Genomic DNA, 21,112 nt, shown 5'->3' with positions numbered 1-21,112 from the left:
CGACTGCTGAGCAAGGTGTGGTATTTATTTGTCTGTTGCAAATGAAGTTGTCATCCCTAAGCCAATCAAATCATGCATTTTTTATGAGAGGTTGTAACTTGCAGAGAAGTGGAAATGTTAGACACTAATAAACGTGGCTGGCAAAGCAACTCAGACAACTCAGGACTCAGAGGCTAAGCTATGGAAGGATCAATGGAATATGAAATTCAGTGGTGTTTTCCCATTGATTTGATAAAACACCTATGCCCTGTCAAAGGGTTTAAGATAAGTGCATTTGGCTTAAATTTCCCCAGTTATTTTTGAACCAGAGGTTTTAAAGATTTGCTTGTTAGAGAGGTATTTTTGTGATGGCTTCAGTTTCCCTTAAAGTTGAAAGGAAACTAGAGATGACTGGATAAAGCATCAGTACTGTTAACAGAGCATTGATGCTGCGTGGAGGGGATGAAGGATGCACTGTGTTGCACAGGAAATACCATCAGCTCCCTGGTTGGTTTAGAGTGTAGTGTTGTTTTAAGTCATCAAGTTAATGTTGAGTTTTACTGAATATGAAATACTGTATATGAATTATTGGAAAGCCTTTGAAACCTTAAAAGAAAATAACCCAAATAAAATGGAATTCTTGGACATTTTATGAGTCATCTGGAAAGAAGAGAATGCAGTTCTATTGCTCTGCAATGAATGGGATTGAACCAAATGAAATTGTTCACTATTCAGCCATTTTTGGTCTACAAAAAAAACGGCAGTTTCACAGGGTTCAGCATAATAGCTTGAATAGATGTTGGACTATACAACAGATATACAGCAGTTTTACTGGCAAAGGGAATTCTGTTTTTATATGCATGACATGAGTCATTGTGTCTTCTGTGGATGAATTGATAATAGAAAAGCAAGGCCATCTAAGGATGTTAGAGCCCTTCACACACATTCAGAGGACGTACATTCGCACATGCAAGAACACGTTAGAAAAATCTTACCAGAATATCACAATGTAGAGACACCAACCTATGGGGAATACTTGAACTGGTGTCTTTGAGCCACTAAAATAACAGCCTAAGGCCACTGTTAATAATATGTATATGTAAGACCAGACTAAATTTCTAGGTACTCACCCAGGTCATGGGGCCTTAAAGGCTCCCATGAACATGTGCCCAGACACAGAAAGTCAAGAGCCCAGCATTCATGGGTATGTTGTCTTAAACCCCATAATTCTTTTTGTAAAAATCTACTTGGACTTTAGGAGGGCTAGGTAACGATACATCACCAACACCTTAGTATGAATTAATTTCTATTTATATTAAATTTTATCTTTATATTAAATTATATGGATATGTATATTTTTTAATTAATTAATTCCGTTTCTGTCCTAGTGAAAAGAACTGCATTTGTTGTCAGAGGCTTGAGGTCAGTTTTGGTTCAACCACTTGCAGGCTAGCTCTAAGACCTTGGGCAAATCACTTAACTTCCTTGAGCCTCAGTTTCCTTATTTATTAAATAAGACAAATGATACCTTCCTCCTTGTAGGATTGTTGTATATAAACAAAGCACTTACTACTCTAATTATAATTCTTAAACAAATTAAGAAAAATAAAAGCTAACTGAGAGGCTGGAGGCTCAAGTCCACACTGCAGCCTTTTCAGTGTAATACCCAAGCAGTATATCATTTACATGTTATTTTTCTTTCCTCCTTAACAAATGGACACTCGGTACCAACTGACGCTGAGAACAAAAGAGGGGCAGAGAAATGGGGATAAAGGAACACTTAGGCAAATCTTGCCAACCTCTCAGGATTTCAAAAATCTAGCTCCATTATTTAGCTAAAGGGTATTTTAATCTCCTTCCTAGTTGTTATGCTTATTTCACCTATTTTTATAGTAGTAAGTGCATCCTATTTTTATGGCCAAAAATAACACTGTTTCATGACAGAAAAGAATTTGTCAAGAAAAAATTACTTTTAGAAAAGGGGCTACCCAGAAACCCATCCATGGCAAGTGGCCAGAGTAGGATGACAGTAGGTATTATGGATTGAATTGTGTCCCTCAAAATATGTGTTGTAAATCCTAACCCCTATCCAAAATAACCAAACCGGCGGCCCTGAGTCAATTCCGACTTATAGCAACCCTGTAGGACAGAGTAGAACTGCCCCATAGTGTTTCCAAGGTGCACCTGGTAGATTTGAACTGTTGAGCTTTATGATTAGCAGACATAGCACTTCCCTACTATGCCACCAGGGTTTCCCTAACCCTTTAAAAAAAAAAAAAAGAACCCTTTAGCAGTGGTTATAATCACATTTGGGAATGGGTTTTCTTTGTTATGTTGATGAGGCAGTATTAGTGTAGGGTGTATTTTGAGTCAGTCTCTTTTGAGCTGTAAAAGGAGCCAATTAAGCAAGCAAAGATGGGGGAAGATAGGTGCCAAGCTACATGAAGATCACCAAGGAACAGAAGCTTAAAAGAAACGAGAACCTTCCTCCAGACCCTACAGAAGGAGAAAGCCTTCCCCTAGAATTGGCATCCTGAGTTCAAACTTCTAGCATATTAACTGTGAGAAAATAAATTTGTATTTGTTAAAGGCATCTGCTTGTAGTATTTCAGTTACAGCAGTACTAGGTAACTAAGACAGTGGGTAAGGTCAACTACCTAAGTTCTTTTTCTGATATATTGCTGTTCAAGCGTTTAAATTTTGCACTGAACTTCACAATATTAGCACTATTTTAATATATAGTCATCTATATAGTGTGTGAAGGAATTCTGGGTGTATATGCCATGACGGGATGCATCATACTGCTTTTGTTAGCAATATATGGAGATACAGAAAGAGATGAGAGAGATCTAGGGCAGAGGAGAGGGGAGAGACCATTGGCCATTAAAAATTGTGGATGGAACAAATAGAATTTTAAGGAGTCTGATTATTCTTTAACTATTTGAAAGCCATTTGCAGCTCGTTTTCAGATTAATATACCTTTGCCATGAGAGTTGAAGTTTCTTACTCTAATTGGAAAAACATACTGTATCTAATTCTGAAATCACTGTAGGGTCATTTGATTGCACCCGTAAAAACATCACAAACAAAAGATGCTTTAAAAAATGGTCTGGGATACCATACAACGCATAAATCCCACTCCTCGGAATATACCCTAGAGAAATAAGAGCCTTCACACAAACAGATATATGCACACCCATGTTTATTGCAGCTCTGTTTACAATAGCAAAAAGCTGGAAGCAACCAAGGTGTCCATCAACGGATGAATGGTTAAATAAATTGTGGTATATTCACACAGTGGAATACTATGCATCGATAAAGAACAGTGACGAATCTGTGAAACATTTCATAACACGGAGGAACCTGGAAGGCATTATGCTGAGCGAAATTAGTCAGAGGCAAAAGGACAAATATTGTATAAGCGACTATTATAAGATCTTGAGAAATAGTATAAACTGAGAAGAACACATACTTTTGTGGTTACGAGGCGGGGGAGGGAGGGAGGGTAGGAGAGGGTTTTTTTACTGATTATTAGTAAATAAGAACTGCTTTAGGTGACGGGAAGGACAATAACACATGGAAGGTCAGCTCCACTGGACTGGACCAAAAGCAAAGAAGTTTCCGGGATAAACTGAATGCTTCAAAGGTCAGCGGAGCAAGGGCGGAGGTTTGGGGACCATGGTTTAAGGGGACTTCTAAGTCAATTGGCAAAATAATTCTATTATGAAAACATTCTGCATCCCACTTTGAAATGTGGCGTCTGGGGTCTTAAATGCTAACAAGCGGCCATCTAAGATGCATCAGTTGGTCTCAACCCACCTGGAGCAAAGGAGAATGAAGAACACCAAGGCAACACGATAACTAAGAGCCCAAGACACGGAAAGGGCCACGTGAACCAGAGACCGACATCATCCTGAGAAGAACTAGTCCGTGCCTGGCCACAATCGATGACTGCCCTGACAGGGAGCACAACAGAGAACCCCTGAGGGAGCAGGAGATCAGTGGGATGCAGACCCCAAATTCTCATAAAAAGACCATACTTAGTGGTCTGACTGAGACTAGAGGAAACCCGGCGGTCACGGTCCCCAAACCTTATGTTGGCCCAGGAAAGGAACCATTCCCGAAGACAACTCGTCAGACATGAAAGGGACTGGACAGTGGGTAGGAGAGAGATGCTGATGAAGAGTGAGCTAATTATATCAGGTGGACACTTGAGACTGTGTTGGCATCTCTTGTCTGGAGGGGGGATGGGAGGATAGAGAGAGTTGGAAGCTGGCATAATTGTCACGAAAGGAGGGAATGGAAGGGCTGACTCATTAGGGGGAGGGCAAGCGGGAGTACGGAGTTAGGTGTATATAAACTTACATGTGATAGTCTGACTTGATTTGTAAACGTTCACTTGAAGCTCAATAAAAGTTAATAAAAAAAAAAAAAAAAGGTCTGGGAAATGATGTGCTGTAGGATTTCAGAGCCCTGAGGATAGAATGTGGACAGTAAATAGACTATTGATTTATTCACAAGTATCCACTGTCCTCAAAAGCTTATGTGCTAGCTGGAGTTGCAATGAAGAGGAAGTGGAAAAGGGGTAAGAAAGATGGATAAGTGCTCAGAGTGATTCCACATGCCTGAGATAGCCATGGAAGGTTTTGTTAAAACATGACATTTCATGTGGGTCAGGAAAACAATAGGATTTCAAAAGAAGCCAGTGGTATTTCAGAAAAAGGGGACAATGTCAACAAAGATACAGAGTCAGGAAGATATGGCAGAACTTCCAGTGAGAGTTGTCCAATTTGACTCATTAGAATAGAAGAGAAATGTAGAGTCATAATGAGAAGCAAGTCTGAAAAGATAGATTCGGGTTAAAGTATGGAATTCTTTGAAAGACAGGCCAAGGAGCTGGAATTTAATTTGGCAGATAATTGAAAGTTTCTGAACAGAGGAGAGAAATTATTTGACCTGTGCTGCAGACAGATGAAGAAGGTAATGGTGTATAAGATGATTTGGTAGACAATGACCAGAACTGGTGAGGAGGCCTTGTCAGAAACCTAAGTGAGCATTAATGAAGATCTAACTGGGTTTTTTTTTTTTACCTGGGTAGTGCAGTGGAAATAGAAGTGTCAGAAGAGAAAGAAATTTAGTGGAGCTAGATCTAAACTGAGAATTCCAAAGGGAAGAATACATCTACTCTTCACCTATTGACTATCTCGTGATCTGACATTTTGCATTTAAGATAGTAGTAAAAAATCTACCATCTATTTTGCACATTAACAGCATATGTCTGTCAGCAACAAATGCCAAGGTTCAAGGGAGAGTAACGCTGGCTGTGATGGTTAAGGTGTGTCAACCTGGCTGGGCCATGATTCTCATTGGTTTGGCAGTTCTGTAATGACGTAATTTGGCAGTTTCTGTAATGATGTAATTTGGCAGTTATGTAATGATGAAACTGGCAGTCATGTAATGATGCAATTTGGCAGTTGTGTAACGATGTAGTCATCTTGCAATTTGTGATCTGATGTGGTCATCCTCCATTTTCACGTAACAGCAATTTTCACCTGATTACCTGGTCTTTGGAACCTAAGTATATTGATCAGTGAGGAGTGAGTGTAATCAGATTTAGGGACAAGCTAGAGGCATTTGGAGACTGAAACACTGTCCCCATCCCAGAGATGATACTCCGTAAGCAGCAATCTCAGTCCAGTATCACAAGCTTCCAGTGAGTGACCAAGATTCAAGTCCAGTCTGGAAGATTTCACAGTCCCAAGGATGTTTATTAGTGAGATGAGGCAGCTGTATGGCTTAAAGCATTCTGAGTAAAGATAATTCTGGGAAGCAGTACAAGGGAGTCTAGCCCTGGAAAGAAGGCTGAGAAGATCCAGGTGGGAAGACAGGTTCCAACCTGGTGGCTAGGATTCAAAACTGGGTACTTGAGGAGAAAACAGACACTGGGACCCAGTCAATGGGCCAGTTAAGCAAAATGGGCATCCCTACACACAGTGAATATTAGCTAGAGAGACTGCAATACTGTCTTCTCATCAGCATGCAGGGCTTTGTTCATCCCAGCTCATTGGATAACAGCGAACTGTCTGAAAACAGATGATGTTGGAGAAGGAGCCACCAGGAGCCTGGCAGGCTGGATTCTTGTTTATCCTCAGGCTGTGTGAGAACTGGGCCCAAAGGTAATCATTACAGGCAGGGACAAATGTCAAAGGAATAATTTACTTTAAGATCATACACATTTCTCTTAAAACAGGAGATTACACTGAGTTTGTGGCAGATAGGATCATAGTATTGGAAATATAAATGAACTACCAGCTTATTAAACCACTCCTTGATGGTCAGGTCAGACATTACTATTTTACTATGTGTTTTGCATCGCTCAGTTAGGCAGCATGTCTGATTTAGCATCTGGGTGACATCTGGAAGAGTGACTGTTGGAGCATTCAGCGTAGACTTTGGAAGACAATTACACAATCAAAAAGAAATCATGGTTAGAAAGAATACCTGTATACTTACCACTTTTAGTGAGAAGGGCAAATTATTACCTTTCTCTTAACTTTGGCTCATGAATCAATAGTGATTGTGATCTTCCAACCACCACGTAAAACTCTTTGACTATATTTCCAGCTGCCATAATATTGCCTCAGTAGCACTGTAAGGGTATCTTTAAGCCTTTTCTTCTGTTCAGTGTTTGCATTTATCTCCATTTTCAAAATTGTTTGGTATCCTCCAGTTTTTGCAATTAAAATATATAAATCTAAACAAAATTCCAGACAAACTAGGTATAGTCTTTGAGAATGCTGAACAGTTTGATTAGCCTTGCTTTTTACCATGGACTGCCAAAAGAACAAACAGCTGTCTTAGAAGGACAACCAGAATGCTCATTAGAAGCAAGGATGGTGAGACTTCATCTCACATACTTTGGACATATTATCAGGAGGGCCAGTCCCTGGAAAAAGACATCATGCTTGGTGAAGTAGGGGGTCAAAGAAAAAGAGGAAGACCCTCAACGAGATGGATTGACAGAGTGGCTGCAACAATGGGCTAAAGCATAACAACAATCATGAGGACGGTGCAGAGTTGCTATGAGTCAGAACCAACTCAAAGGCACCTGACAACGATACAACAACAAATTTATTTGGGAACTCAGTTAACTGGCTCAACTGATTATTCTATCATGAAGACACAGTCACAGAGAAGGAAGGAACAGAGTGTAATCAAAGAAATTATTTTCTCTTCACAATAACATTGTTAAACACAAGTAATAACAATACCTCATATACCTTATACTGAAATGACAGCTAAATAGGTACCAAATGTGCAAAAACACTAGCGCATTTCTGTAAATTCTGACTTATAGCAACCCTGTAGGACAGAATAGAGCTGCCCCACAAGGTTTCCAAGGAGTGGCTGGTAGATTCGAACTGCCAGTATTTTGGTTAGCAGCCAAGCTCTTAACCACCGTGCCACCGGGGCTCCCCGAAATGTCCTAGAGAGTTAAAAAGTATCATAGGTTTTACCTTTATAAGTAATAGGCTATAGTGCTTCCAAGAGAAATTAAACTAAGAAAGGATCAACATTCTTCTTGAATAGTAGTGCTTCTAAAAGCACTTGGTTCATAACAGTTATTTTTCATTCATGTTCCCTGCCTATTTTAAACCTATTTTTTTCTCAACTTTAAGAATAAACAAAACAAAATGTAAGCATATGTTATTATTTAGTGTGAAAACACAGAACCTAATCATAGCTAATGAGTATAATAAATGTTATGCTGTACCTCTTCTTGTTTGGTATGTGTTTTATATACAGAAGGTGACATACGATGAATAACTAGGATGCCAAGTTACAGATGGGGCTGTGGAATGTTATTTGACAGCCGATTAAAGTCATCTGTCAGAAATGACGACTTAATCACCATAATAGACTCCAAATTCCTTCATAGAATTCCACCCAGAGTAACCTAATTTTCCTGCAATATTTTATTTTATTTTTTGCCAGGACTAAGTGGTTACATTGCTTGTTTTCCCCCTCTAGTATACCACGATTTTGACAAAAATTTAAATAGTAGCATCATTACAACAACAACAAAAGAATACTGACTTGGAGCCTGATAAGCCAAAAGCAGATATGGAATTCTAGATTTTATATGTTTTTTCTCAATGATTGAATTATATTGAAAAAAAAAAAAAGACAGTTGCCGTCACATCAGCTCAACTCATGGGGACTCCGGGTATGTCAGACTGTGCGCCACAGCGTTTCCAGTGGCTGATTTTTTTTTTTTTAATTAAGTCACCAGGCCTTCTTTCCGAGGGACCTCTGGGTAGACTCAAACCTCTACCCTTTCAGTTAGCAGCCAAGTGTCTTAACCATTTACACCACCCAGGGACTTCACTGAATTATTAGTATTTATGGGGAAAAAAAGTAGAGTTGAGCAATACTCCCTGTACCAAGAAAGGTGACCAAGAAAGGCCATTCCTTCCAGTATGTTCTCTTAGTTTTTGTATGGGGCCTAGCCTTTTTATCTCTCAAGAAAACTCTTCCACTATTTAAAATAATAATGACAGTGATAACTTCATTGAGAATTTACTGTGCAGTCAGTATTTTAAGCACTTCATAATTTTTTTTTTTTTTATGTATCAGTGGCAATTAAGAAGTAAAACCCACTGCCGTCGAGTCGACTCCAACTCATAGCGACCCTAGAGGACAGAGTAGAACTGCCCCATAGAGTTTCCAAGGAGCGCCTGGATTCAAACTGCCGACCTTGGTTACCAGCCATAGCACTTAACCACTACACCACCAGGGTTTCCCAAGTAATATAGTTTATTTTCACTAGTGAGTTTGTCTTGCTAGAATTTGCCATAGGAAGAAAAACGATAACTTACATTACTCTGTTGTTATCACATTCAAATCGCCCTTTTTTTCTTGGCTCAGATAACTTCTGTTAATATACATGTCAGCAAGTATTGATTTAAAGCTTTCTATTTTTACTTTATGTACCTACTGTGTTAATTCGGTTAATGGTGATGTACAAAGGGCAGTTTGGAATAGGACTGTGACTCAGAAAGTATACATGAATCCGATACACTCTCCTCCCACTGTGGAAAATGTGTCTTTAGAAGGGTAGCTATGTATTCAGTGTTTTCTCTACAGTTCAAATAAACACGCATTGTATAATTCAGCCAGTTAACAGAAAGCCAGATACCAGGGCCTTCCAACAATAAGTGGTCCAAACTTTATGCGTCATTTTATGGATTCCAGTGTACTGTTTCTCACTACCAGCTTGTGAATAAACCACAAAATATAGGATTAATTGCCAGTGAATCAAACCCATTATATTCTTCTCATAAAACAATCGATAGCTGATCTTGCTTATCATCAATTTGTCATCAGCATAGGCTTAGACTATTCCAGATAGCTTGCCCTATGAAACAAACCTCAGAGTTCAATTCCGTTTGTGAGTTTTATTTATAAGAACCTGAAATGATTGTAGAGTGTAAACTAACATTGAACTTCTGGTATAGCACATACACAATTCCTTTATAGTCGAATGGCACGTTATCTGGGGCTATATTTCCATGATGTGACTGTAAAATTAAAGCCGTGATTTTTTTTTTAATCCTCGCAGCCTTTTGAGCTTTCTCTCCTGCTTTTTCCGTGGAAAAAGCCAGCCAATAATTCTTGTTCTGGGGATAATTAAAAAAAAAATTATATGTGTGAGATATATGCTGTGTACATTCATATATATGTTTCTAATTGGGAAGAAACCTTATATTTAGGCAGTCTTTATGTCTCACATGGAAGAGCAAAATTTTGGTAATTTTACAGATTTTTAGAAACCCCAGACTCCCTTGCAGCACAGGTACCTGGGTACACACTAGAAGCAGTGTGGAGTAGAGTTAGAGAGCTTATACTCCAGCCTCAGACATGTCTGAGTGCAAATTCCTGCTCCACTGCTTACCAGCTATGTGACTTGGACAGGTTATTTAACTTAGCTCTCCCTTGGTTGGGACACCGTGGTGGCATAGCGGTTAAGTACTACGGCTGCTAACCAAAAGGTTGGCAGTTTGAATCCGCCAGGCACTCCTTGGAAACTCTATGGGACAGTTTTACTCTGCCCTGTAGGGTCGCTGTGAGTCGGAGTCGGAGTCGACTGGACGGCACTGGGTTTTTTCTCCCTTGATTTGCCCTTAAGTACCTATCTCATAAGGTGCCCTTGAGGCACAGTGATTAAGCACTCAGATACTAACACTCAGATTGGCAGTTTGAACCCACCCAGCAGCTCCAGGGAGAAAGATCTGGCAATCTGCTTTCATAAGCGTTGTCGTTATTAAGTGCTGTGGAGTCGATTTTCGACTCATAGCAACTCCACGCGACAGAGTACAACGACCTCGTAGGTTTTTCTAGGCCATAATCTTTATGAGAGCAAATCACCAGGTCTTTCTCCCGTAGAGCCACTGGCTGGGTTCAAACTGCCAACCTTTCAGTTAGCAGCCAAACGCCCAACCTCTGTACCACCAGAAAACCCTGGGGTGGTTCTACACTGTCACATGGGGTTGCTGTGGGACAGAATTGACTCAATGGCCCCAATAGCAATCTATCTCATAGGGTCGTTGTGAGAATTAGTTAGCATACAGAAAGAGCCTTCAGCAATGCCTGGCACGGGAAAATTGAGGGTGAAGAGATGTCCTCAGTTTTCTCAAAGGTTACCTCAATTCTCCATTTCATTTAGCAGAAACACCCAGGAGCCCCAAATCTGGTTTTGTCCCAATGATAAAAGCTGGTTTTGACTGATATAACAAATTGTTTTTGTCATCTATATTATAGAGGTATTGTTCCTTTAAAGATACCTAAACAAGTTTATCATAGTGTTTCCAGAAAAAAAAGAAAAATCAGAGAAATCCACGATTCTTTTTTAACACTAAGTTAACATTTCTGAAGCTACCTTTGTTTCTTCCCAATCCCCTTTTTGCAGAGCATAGTACAATAGTGACTGAAATAGGCGACCGTGAAGGGGGTACGGTGGTTAAGCACCTGGCTGTTAACCAAAAGGTTGGTGGTTCAAACGTACCAGCTGCGCCATGGGAGAAAAGACCTGATGACCTTGTTCCTGTAAAGATTACAGCCTAGGAAACCCTATGGGGCAGTTTTGTTCTCTCCTGTAGAGTGGCTATGAGTCAGAATTGCCTTGACAGCACACAACAACAGTGCAGAGATAGGCAAACCTATATAGCTTTGTTGTTCTTAGTTGCCATCAAATTGATTCTAACTCATGGAAACACCATGTGTGCAGAGTAGAGCTGTGCTTCATAGGGCTTTCAAGGCTGTGACCTTCCAGAAGCAGATCGCCAAGCCTGTGTTCTGAGGCACTTTTGGGTGGGTTTGAACCACCAACCTTTCAGCTAATAATTGAGTGCGCAACCGTTTGAGCCAACCAGGGACTCCATATAGCTTTGGGAGTGCCTTATTGGAGCCCTGGTGGCATAGTGTTTAAGAGCTTGGCTTCTAACCAAAAGGTCGGCAGCGTGAATCCACCGGCCGTTCCTTGGAAACCCTATGGGGCAGTTCTACTCTGTCCTATAGGGTCGCTATGAATCGGAATCAACTCAACAGCAACAGGTTTGGTTTTTTTGTTTTATTATAATTGATCCCTTGACAGTACACACAACTTTTCATTTTAGAGGATGGCATACCTCCAGTTGCTGGCAACTCTTTTGAAGTCTATTTTTTTCCGTTCATAATAATTGTTTTTAGAAAAATTCAGAAAATATAGGTGCTTTTGGTATTTCATAGTCTGTTATACAAACAGGATATGAAGTATGCTGCGTGAATCATTTTTGCATTACCGTAGAGTGGAAGAAAAATGCCAGTCCGTCTTTACTGGCTGGAGTCCTTTAGTTTTCTTATTTGGCGCATAGCCCTCCTATGAATTCACTTCTTTTCCTCCCCTCTTTTTCTGCCTTTAAATATTTTATGGGCGGTAAACTTACGTGCCATCACGGCTACTCTCTCAAGGGGTCAGGATAGGTTTAATAACGAGATGCTTAACAGTGACTCTGTAAAACCCATTTAAGGTTAAAAATAGCATGTTTTATTGAATCTCGTGTTAAAGGTGGCTAACTCATCAATTGGTGATGGCTGGGGTTAAACAGGTTTCAACACGAGTTCTAGTTTTGTTTTTTTTTTCTAGGTGTGAGGAGCTGCCAGGGTCACCTTCCTCTCAACCTATTTCCTTCTCCCAGGTCCTCTGTCATCGACTAGGCCTGTGTTAACATTGGCTACTTAAATGAAGAATCTTCCTTCCTTTTGTTCATCACAAGGCTAAGGCAGAGGGGTTTGGAGAAATCACACTGGGCTCACTATCTAGTGGGTACTCTGGAGGGTGCGGTTAATGAAGGCTGTTGGTGTTCTCTGACCCACCATCATCAACTCTCACTGTAACGTGATGAAACTTGTAATGTAGGGAAGTACAGCTGTTGCCAGAGATATGTACCACTCTCTGTACATAAGTTACCCCCATAGACTTTGAGAAATGGCTTTGCTCCAAAGCTGTGGCCTCATTTTCATTTTCATGACCTACAGTTGGGCTCTTCTGTGAGGTCATGTCAGAGTTCAGCCATTCTGAAGACAGTGGTTGGAAAACTCAGTTCTGAGGAGTGGGGGCAAGGGATCAAATGCTGGTCACTCCTTAGAAGGTAGGCTAACGGGTGGGGCTTTCTACTGCAAGACTTGTATGCTCCAACACTAATAGACAACCTCTTTCCTACCAAGAAGTTGCAACTTGTGCCTGAGTCAAAGAGAAGTCACCTGCATATTGTCATTGATATGCATGTGTTTAGTCATGGGGTGCAGAAAGAACAGGGAGATATGGTCCTTATTCTCAAGCAGCTTTACCTCACTGAAAGCCTAATTGGACCCTGAGGAAATTGTACTTCAGTGTACTGCAGTAACACTGTTTTCCTCCGAGTGGCTCCAACTTTGCTTGATGGATGATGTCAGTAATTAACACACAGATGGAACTGAAATTAAACAACTGATTTTTAAGGAACATGCTTAGCTTCATTCCTTCCCCTTACCCGCCCCCCACCAAAAAAAAAAGAGAGAAAGATATGATGCTCTTAAGATGTCCCCTTTTATTATAATGGCTTCATTTGTTTTTAAATAAATAAGAGTAAATAGAGAACAAGAAGTTCACCAGTGTCTTAGTGTAACTTTAAGAGAAATGTTGCTCTATAGTAAAAGGAAGAAAAGTCCTGTGCAGTTAAAGGAGCCTTCAAAGAAAAGGATTTAGAAGCCTATCTTCATAGAAATGTAAACTTGATAAGATACATTAAGTTAAATTTACTCCCCTGAACCAGGATCTATTTCCAAAACCATTCTAAAACTTAAATCTTACCGTTTCTCTGGGACAAGCACTCAGCAGAGAGCGTGCCCTGGTATAAGACAACCATAGACCTCCTGTGGTCTTTGAAGCTAACTGTAACCGAGCCAAATTGAACACAAGTCCTAGATTGACTCCGTCTGTTTCATCATGACTCAGGAAAACCGCTTTGTGGATGTCAGAGGCTGGTGTTTATAAAATCACATACTCATCAAACAGTGTAGACAGGTCATGATAATACAGATTACTGAATATTTTTTCAAACACAGCCAGTTTTGTCTGCTTACGAAGATGCAGCCGCAATTTAATTAAGACTTGTCTCTTAGCAGACTCCTTGCAGATTTCGTTGAAGATTGTGTGCTCACTTGCCAGGAGCAACCAATTTCAAGGTCTGACTCTGATAGTCTCCTACAACCGGAGAGTCATTGGACAGGTTGGAGTAATGACTGAATTCTCTGAGCCTTCCCCTATCTGCTGCTGTGACACTGGACCCTCCCTGTGCAGAGCACAGCATGGAGATGCAACCTCAGCCCCATCCAACTCTGGCAGCAAACAAGCCAGTTCCCCGAGTCACAATAGAAGCAGTGCTGAGAAGCAGCCATCCTGAGACCATTGGCCTCATCTTTAGTTGTTGAGAAAGGTGGTGAGGGTTGCCCCCTGGCTGCCAGTCCTGGTTCTTAGGGCAGCTTCCGTTTCATTTTATTAATTTAACTTCAATTCAAGATTGAAAGGACTTGCAGTGTTCTTCTAACTTGACCTTCTCCTACCCATGAATATGTTTCTCACTATGTGTTTTGCTGTGCCCTAGGTATTTTATATTTGGTGAATTGCCCTTTAACAACTTCTGTTGTCTCCTCTGTTGGTTAGAATGTCGTCACCATCATTCCTTAGTAATAATATTGTCTTAGTTACCTAGTGCTGCTGTAACAGAAATACCACAGATGGATGGCTTTAACAAACCCCTGGCACTGGTGAACAGCAGCCCCATACTCAAGAATCAAGTTGGTGAAGATCTGATTCTCTTAAACCTTGATGCTACCTTTTGAAACCGGTGTAGCCCTGCTTCAGGTGCTCCTTCAGACGGTTCTGCTGATCTCTGAGCTGCCCCAGCGATGGTCCTTTTCTTTTCTTGGAGGACAACAGATATAGCTCCTTTGTAGTGTTTCCTGGCTATAGGATTCCAAGAGGCAGACAGCCTTCTTTCCTTTCGTTCTTTGTCTGTCCCCTTCAGTCTAAGTTGATGGGTTTTCTGCTGTGGTGGTTGGTTAGATCCATCAGTCACAGGCTTAACCTCTTTAGCAAAAGATTGTGTAGCCATGTCCTTGGTGAAAACTCAAGGACACGTGCCCTTAGTTTGTACAACAGAATTTTCCAAATCTTGAAGTTTTGTTTTCATTTTGCATAGTCATTTTTATGTCCATCTCTTTCCTCTTGCATTTCACTATAAGTGGCGAGGAGAAACCACACGACCCCTTTAAGATCTTGTTTAGAAGTCTCAGCTAAATATCCAAGTTCATCACTTACAAGTTCTACCTTCCACCAAATGTTTGAACATAATTCAGACAAGTTCCTTGCAGTCGCGTAAAAAGCATTGCACTTTCTCCATTGACCAGTCACACGTTCATCATTTTCTTTTAAAGCCTTACCAAAGGCACATTTAATATCCACGTTTCTAGCACCATTCTGTTGCTGGCGCCAAATGTATTCTGTAAGAAGAAAGAGATTTTCTGCGTAGCTCTCTTCACTCCCTTCTGAGCCCTCACCAGAATTGCCTTTGATGTCCATAATTCTACCAACAGTCTCTTCAGGGCCATCTAGGCTTTTTCTGTTAGACACCAAAAACTCTTCCAGTCTCTACCCATTACCCAATTCCAAAACCACTTCCCCATTGTAGGTATTTGTTAGAGTAGCACCACCACTTCTTTGATACCAAATTCTATCTTAGTTAGTTGCTATAACAGAAGTACCACAAATAGGTGGCTTTAACAAACATTTATTTCCTCACATTTTTTTAGGGCGCTGACTCTAGGGGAAGGTCCTTGTCTCTTCAGTTTCTGTTCCTGGTTCCTTGTGGGTCTCCATGTGGCTTGAAATCTATCTTCCCCGTCTCTGCTTGCTTCATCTGTTCCTTTTATATCTTGAGAGAGAGTAACTAAAGACACACTCTATACTAATCCTACCTCATTAACATAGCAAAGACAGCCCATTCCCAAAGGGGATTATAACCATAGGCCTAGAGGTTAGAATTTACAACATGTTTTGGGGGGGACACAGCTCAATCCATAACAAATAGAACCTATTTTTTCTTACACTGTGCCTTTGAATGCATACATTGTTCACTTCCCTGAAATGTGCTTCACCTATCTCTTGGTTAACATTAGGATTTCTTCAGGACTCAACTCAAACAGAGCTTCATCTGAGAAACTTTCAGTTTGTTCTTCCTTTGTCTGCGTTGAGTACCCCTCATCTGCCCTCCCATGCTGCATGTCTTAGTGTGGCACATACCATACTGTAGGAAGTGGTTGGTGTATCTGTTTGTCTCTATCACCACACTGCAGACCCTATCATGACAAGAACACTTTTTCAGCCTTTTAGTCCCAACCTCTAACATAAAAAACTAACATAGTGCCTAGTAAAAGCAGAAATAAAAGAATGACTGAGTAGTCATAGAGTCATACCAGGTCAGATCTTTGAAACCATTTCCTGCTATAGGGAGAAAAAGAGAGGACCCCTTTATTATAAACGTGAGACTTTAAACCAGAATGCCTGCTCCTTTGCAATAACACCCTACTCCACTGAACAAATCTCCAAAACTTCTTGGAGTCACGAAATTTTGAGAAAGTGAGACAAAATTATGGTAACAACTCCTCCAAACCATTTTTTTGTCTTCCTTGACATTTATACCCTGTATGTGATCACAGATTTGTAACTCAGATGAACTGTTCGTGATAACGAGCCATTCTTAATACAGAACTGGTTGAACACCTTGCTCCAAGAAGGTCATAGTGCTTTACATACATTATCTAAATTGTCTTCAGAACACGCCTGAAGGAGGGTGAACACCCATTCAGAATTCACCAAGGTCTGACAGTCCAGATATCTGTGAAGTTGATTTTCCCAAGAGAGACCAAAACAAAGTTCAAGTCTGTAGTGGCAGTAACTGCTTCATTACCACCACTGTTACGTTCCTGAGCCTCCTGGGTAGTCCAGGTCAGAAACTGAGCTAATTCTCCCAGCAGCTGCAAGGAAGCCAAGGGTCAAGTCTTAGTGTAATACTAGTCATAAAGTTACATAAAATAAGTGTTATGGGAGTTCAGAGGCAGAAAAGATTACTTTCACCTAAGAGGGTTTTTTAGGTACCTTCAAGGGAGTGTTTTTCTGGCTCCTCCAATGAATAAAGCCTGCGGTTCTTCATCGTAGACGCATATGTCCAAGTCCCATGTTGGGCATTTTGTGGAGAAGCGGTGTGGTACAGGGGAACCAGCACTGGAGTAAGAGTGAGATTAGATTTCAGATCCCAACACTCACTAACCACCTGGGTGTCCTTAGTGAAGTCGTTTATCCCCCTTAGGCTTATAAATTGAGAGCATTGAACTAAATGATTGCCAAGTCCGTTTGTAGTTTTTGAGGAGCCCTAGTAGCACAGTGGTTAAAGTTCTCAGTTACTAACCAAAAGGTCAGCAGTTCGAACCCACCAGCCACTCCACGGGAGATAGCTGTGTCAGTCTACTTCCGTAAAGATTTATAGCCTTGGAAACTCTATGGAGCAATTCTACTCGGTCTTATAGGGTCACTATAAGTCAGAATCTACTCGATACAGCATTGTGTTTGGTTTTTAGGTTTACAGGTTTCAAGTAGAGTGATTCTGCCCTTGCAGCTCCCAGATTTCCTCCTCCACTCCTCGATGCACTTGACAGACTAATCTGAACTCTCATAGCGCTCTGTCTCTGCTCCTTTTATCCTGTTTGTCACCCTTCCTTCAATTATGTTTATTTTTGTATGTGCATGTCAGCCACCATGAGGGCTTGTAAGCTCCCTGAGGGCAGAGTCATATTCATTTCATCTTTGTGTCTCAGACATAATATAGGTACAATTATCTCCTCTGTCCTGTATCTTCATTTGCTTCTATTTCTGCCTGTGCTTCTCTGGCTGCCCTTTATTCTCTCCTTCTGAGGCTCCTCTTTCTTGATATTCTTCATGATCTGGCCTTGGCTCTTGGCTCTTTTCACTTATTGCCTTCCTGGACAGTTCCGTCCATGCCTAAGCTTCCACCACCACTGCCCAAAGCAGACCCTAGCGGCCTGACCCCTACTCAGAATTGGAGACCCATATTTTCAACTTCTCCTCGCATCCCACAGCCACATCAAGTTCGGCATGTCCAGACCTGAACTCATAGCCTCCCCCAGAACTACTTGCTCGTGTTTTTCCTATTTGAGCAATGATCCCGCAACATATACAGTTGTCCAAGCCAAAGACTGGCAGTCATCCTGGAGCTCCTCCTCTCCCTCATCCCCACAACCACCCAGCTACCGGTGAAGTTTAGACCCTCATCAGTTTCACATGGACTGTTTGCAGTAGCTTAGCTGTTCTCCTTGCCTCCTAGGCCTCCCTTCTATAATCCATCCTCCACATTGTAGCCAAAAATAATTTTTCTAGAATGTAAATTTGATCTTGTTGTCCTTGCTACTGAAAATCTTCTATACCTGTTCGTTGACTCTTTGCTAAACTTTCAGTTCCTTAGCACATAAAATTCTCTGTGCCATGGACACTGACCACCTTTGCAGTCCCTTCTTCTGCCTTTCCCCATACATCTTCACCTCCTAGGAGGAGCTGTGCTCTTTCTCACCACTGAATCTTTGCACCGGATATTGCATTTGTTCCTAATCCTACTCCAACCTTCCTCTGCTGGGAAGTCCAACGTGGCCTTTAGGACACAAATCAGATATGGCCTTTGCTGGAAAGCTTTCACTTCCCCACCAGGCAGAATGAAGTGTCTGCTCTCCTGTGTCCCATAACACGTTGTTCTGTCTGTACATAGCACTTACCATGTGATTCAGGTGGCTGTGTACATGCCAGTCTCCCCATCACACAGTGAGTACCTGAGGGGTGATGAACTGTCTTCACTTGGCCTTTGTACCCCACTTCTTAGCCTAGAGCCTGGCACATAGTAGATATCTCATAAATATTTGCCGAGTGAGTAGATAGATGCATGCAGGGAGGGTAGTTTACACAAAGACTCCATCCGTCTTCCTTGTACTTTTTTTTTTTTTTGGTCGTTGTTCATTACTTGTAAGATAAAGGCCACATTCCTTCAGCCAAGATCAGTAGTTTCCACAGTTTACTTCTGCCTGCTTTTTGGGTGTATATTTCACTCTTTTCTAAAAAGACTGGACTACTTACTGACCCTGAAATATTCCATTCTCATGCTAGTCTCTTCTTTACAAATTGAATATATTAAGGAATGAAATGGAAATACTAGTAGACCCCACATCTCAAGGCCTATGTTCTATGCATAAGAGCATCTTGCCTTTTAGAATAAATGAAATAGCCCTGAATTATTTAGCCTTTTAGCCTTTGACAGTACTCCCTCTTTCCTCTTCCTCTTGTGTTTTGAAGACCCTGGCAGGCGTTAGGTGCACATGATCCTGACTGCCTGATAATCACTTTCCATCGTTTAAGTGCCAGAGCCAAGTACCATTCCCCTTTCATTTAAATTAGATAAAACCCAGAGCTGTGGCTTGCAAGTGATGGAAGTCCACTGGGGAAATTAAAGGTTCAGGGAAAATGGGACCCATTATAATAAAAGCATTTTGCACAGCCACTGATTCCATCCACCCTGTGGCTTCTGTGCTCCTTGGGGTATGATGAAATATGAAACAAGAGGACTTTTGAAAGGAGTCTGAGGAATTTATTTTAATTGGAAATGGTGGTAGCATTCTGTGCTTGGAGTAAACTCCATGGATCATGCACAGTGGTGTGATCAGCATTGTATAAGCAATCATAGAGGATCCAGTCTGCCATGATTCAGCATTTTGACACCGCTGTTTTGCGTAAGGAGCCCTGGTGGTACAGTGGTTAAAAGTGTGCTTGGCTGCTAACTGAAGGGTTGGTAAGCTGCTCGAACTTACCAGCCACTCCACAGGAGAAGGATGTGGCAGTCTGCTTCCATAAAGATTTCAGCCTTGGAAGCCCTGTGGGGAGGTTCTGCTTTGTCCTATAGGGTCGCTATAGGTCGAAATCGACTCGATGACAATGGTTGGGTGTTTCAGGCAGAAGCCCTGGCAGCACAGCGATTAAACACTAGGCTGTTAACCAAAAAGTTGGCAGTTGGAACCCACCAGCCCTTCTGTGGGGAAAAAGATGTGGAAGCCTCGTCCTGTAAAGGTTTACAGCCTTGGAAACCATCTGGGACAGTTCTACTCTGTCCTGTAGCATTGTTATGAGTTGGGATCAACTCCACGGCAGTGAGTTTGGTATGGGTTGATGTTTCAGGTTCTTTCTGCCCTTACGTGCGTACTGTTGTAAGGTCCTTGCCTGTCTCCCTCCATCCCTCCATTCCCTCTTTCCTTCCTTCCATTCTTTCAGTGGCTTTGACAACTAAGTCAACTGCTAGACCTTAAAATTGCTTATTACATAACTATGAGACCTGAGAAAAACCCATGTAGCAGACATACTGAGCAGCTAGAAGGAAAACAAGAATAATCTGTGTTTAAATTTGTATTATTACAGTAAAAGAAACTAACATTTTTTTGTAGCACATCCATGCTTTGTTTGCTATGCATTCTACATGCATTTCTCATGACCCTACTATTTCACAGGTGAGGAAACTGAAGCTCAGAGAAGTTAAGACACTTGCCCAAGGTCATATCCATAGCTATATCCAATGACAGACCCAGGATTAACTATAGGATGGAGGCAGAAACTATGTTGAGTGGCCAGCTTTCGAACTCAAGTCTAACTCCAAAGCCCAAGCTTTTAAACACTGTGTTATAGTGCTCTGTGACTTAAAAAGGGTATGTTACTGACCATAAAGCACAGGCTTACATTGTAATGTAGTTAATCTTAACTAGGAGGAAGGAGTCTTGTTATTATTTACATGTCCTTATAACATCATCAGTGCTCAAGTTTAATAATATCAGAGTTCTAGAGACTGTTCTTACAGTTGTTCAATCTGCCTTTACTTTCTCATTTTTGTATTTTTAGATGCATCATCCCATTCAGATGAAACCTGCAGATAGTGAAAAGTCAAACGGTAGGTGATAACCAACTGTCTCATTTCATAATGTCTGTTTCTTTACATTGAAAAGTCAAGTAGAGGGGAGAGGTGCCAGCCACAGCTGCTTATTCTGTCTAAAAGGCTTAAAGAACTGCTCCAGGAAACTTCCGCTGCGGTTAGCAGCTCTGGAGAAAAACACACTGGCTTGCCTGCCTCATTTATCTCTGGTGTAAAGATCTGTGAAGATGTTACAAGAAGTAGTTTTCTGTGTCCCCTGATTGGAGCTTGCTCTGTGTAGTGACCCTGTGGCATTTAGTTCTTGTTTATCTCCTCCCACAGGGGAACATAGGAAGACCTGGTGGGGAGGAATAACCTCATATTGGGCAGAGAACATGAGCAGGAAAGGAATTGCCCATTAAGAGACAGGAGCCCTGAGACTAGGGCCCCCAGACACCCTTCTAACTCAAGACTTAAAGCCACTCCTGAGTTCACTTTTCAACCAAAGATTAGGCAGACTTATAAGACAAACAATAACACGTGAG

General features: G+C 41.3%; 1 protein-coding gene across 14 annotated transcripts in view; it reads left to right on the top strand.

Annotated features, from left to right (window-relative positions):
* CELF2 (CUGBP Elav-like family member 2) overlaps positions 1-21,112 on the top strand; it is a 587,695-nt gene that overhangs the window by 474,326 nt on the left and 92,257 nt on the right. For all 14 annotated transcript variants that reach the window (XM_049885073.1, XM_049885069.1, XM_049885071.1 and 11 more), the window contains one exon: positions 20,558-20,606. In XM_049885073.1, the coding sequence (XP_049741030.1) occupies positions 20,558-20,606 (49 nt within the window). The remainder of the gene's footprint in view (positions 1-20,557; positions 20,607-21,112) is intronic.

The sequence above is a fragment of the Elephas maximus genome, chromosome 4 (assembly GCF_024166365.1).
Source record: "Elephas maximus indicus isolate mEleMax1 chromosome 4, mEleMax1 primary haplotype, whole genome shotgun sequence".
NCBI classification, from domain to species: domain Eukaryota; kingdom Metazoa; phylum Chordata; class Mammalia; order Proboscidea; family Elephantidae; genus Elephas; species Elephas maximus.
This window is presented reverse-complemented; position numbering and strand designations above follow the sequence as displayed.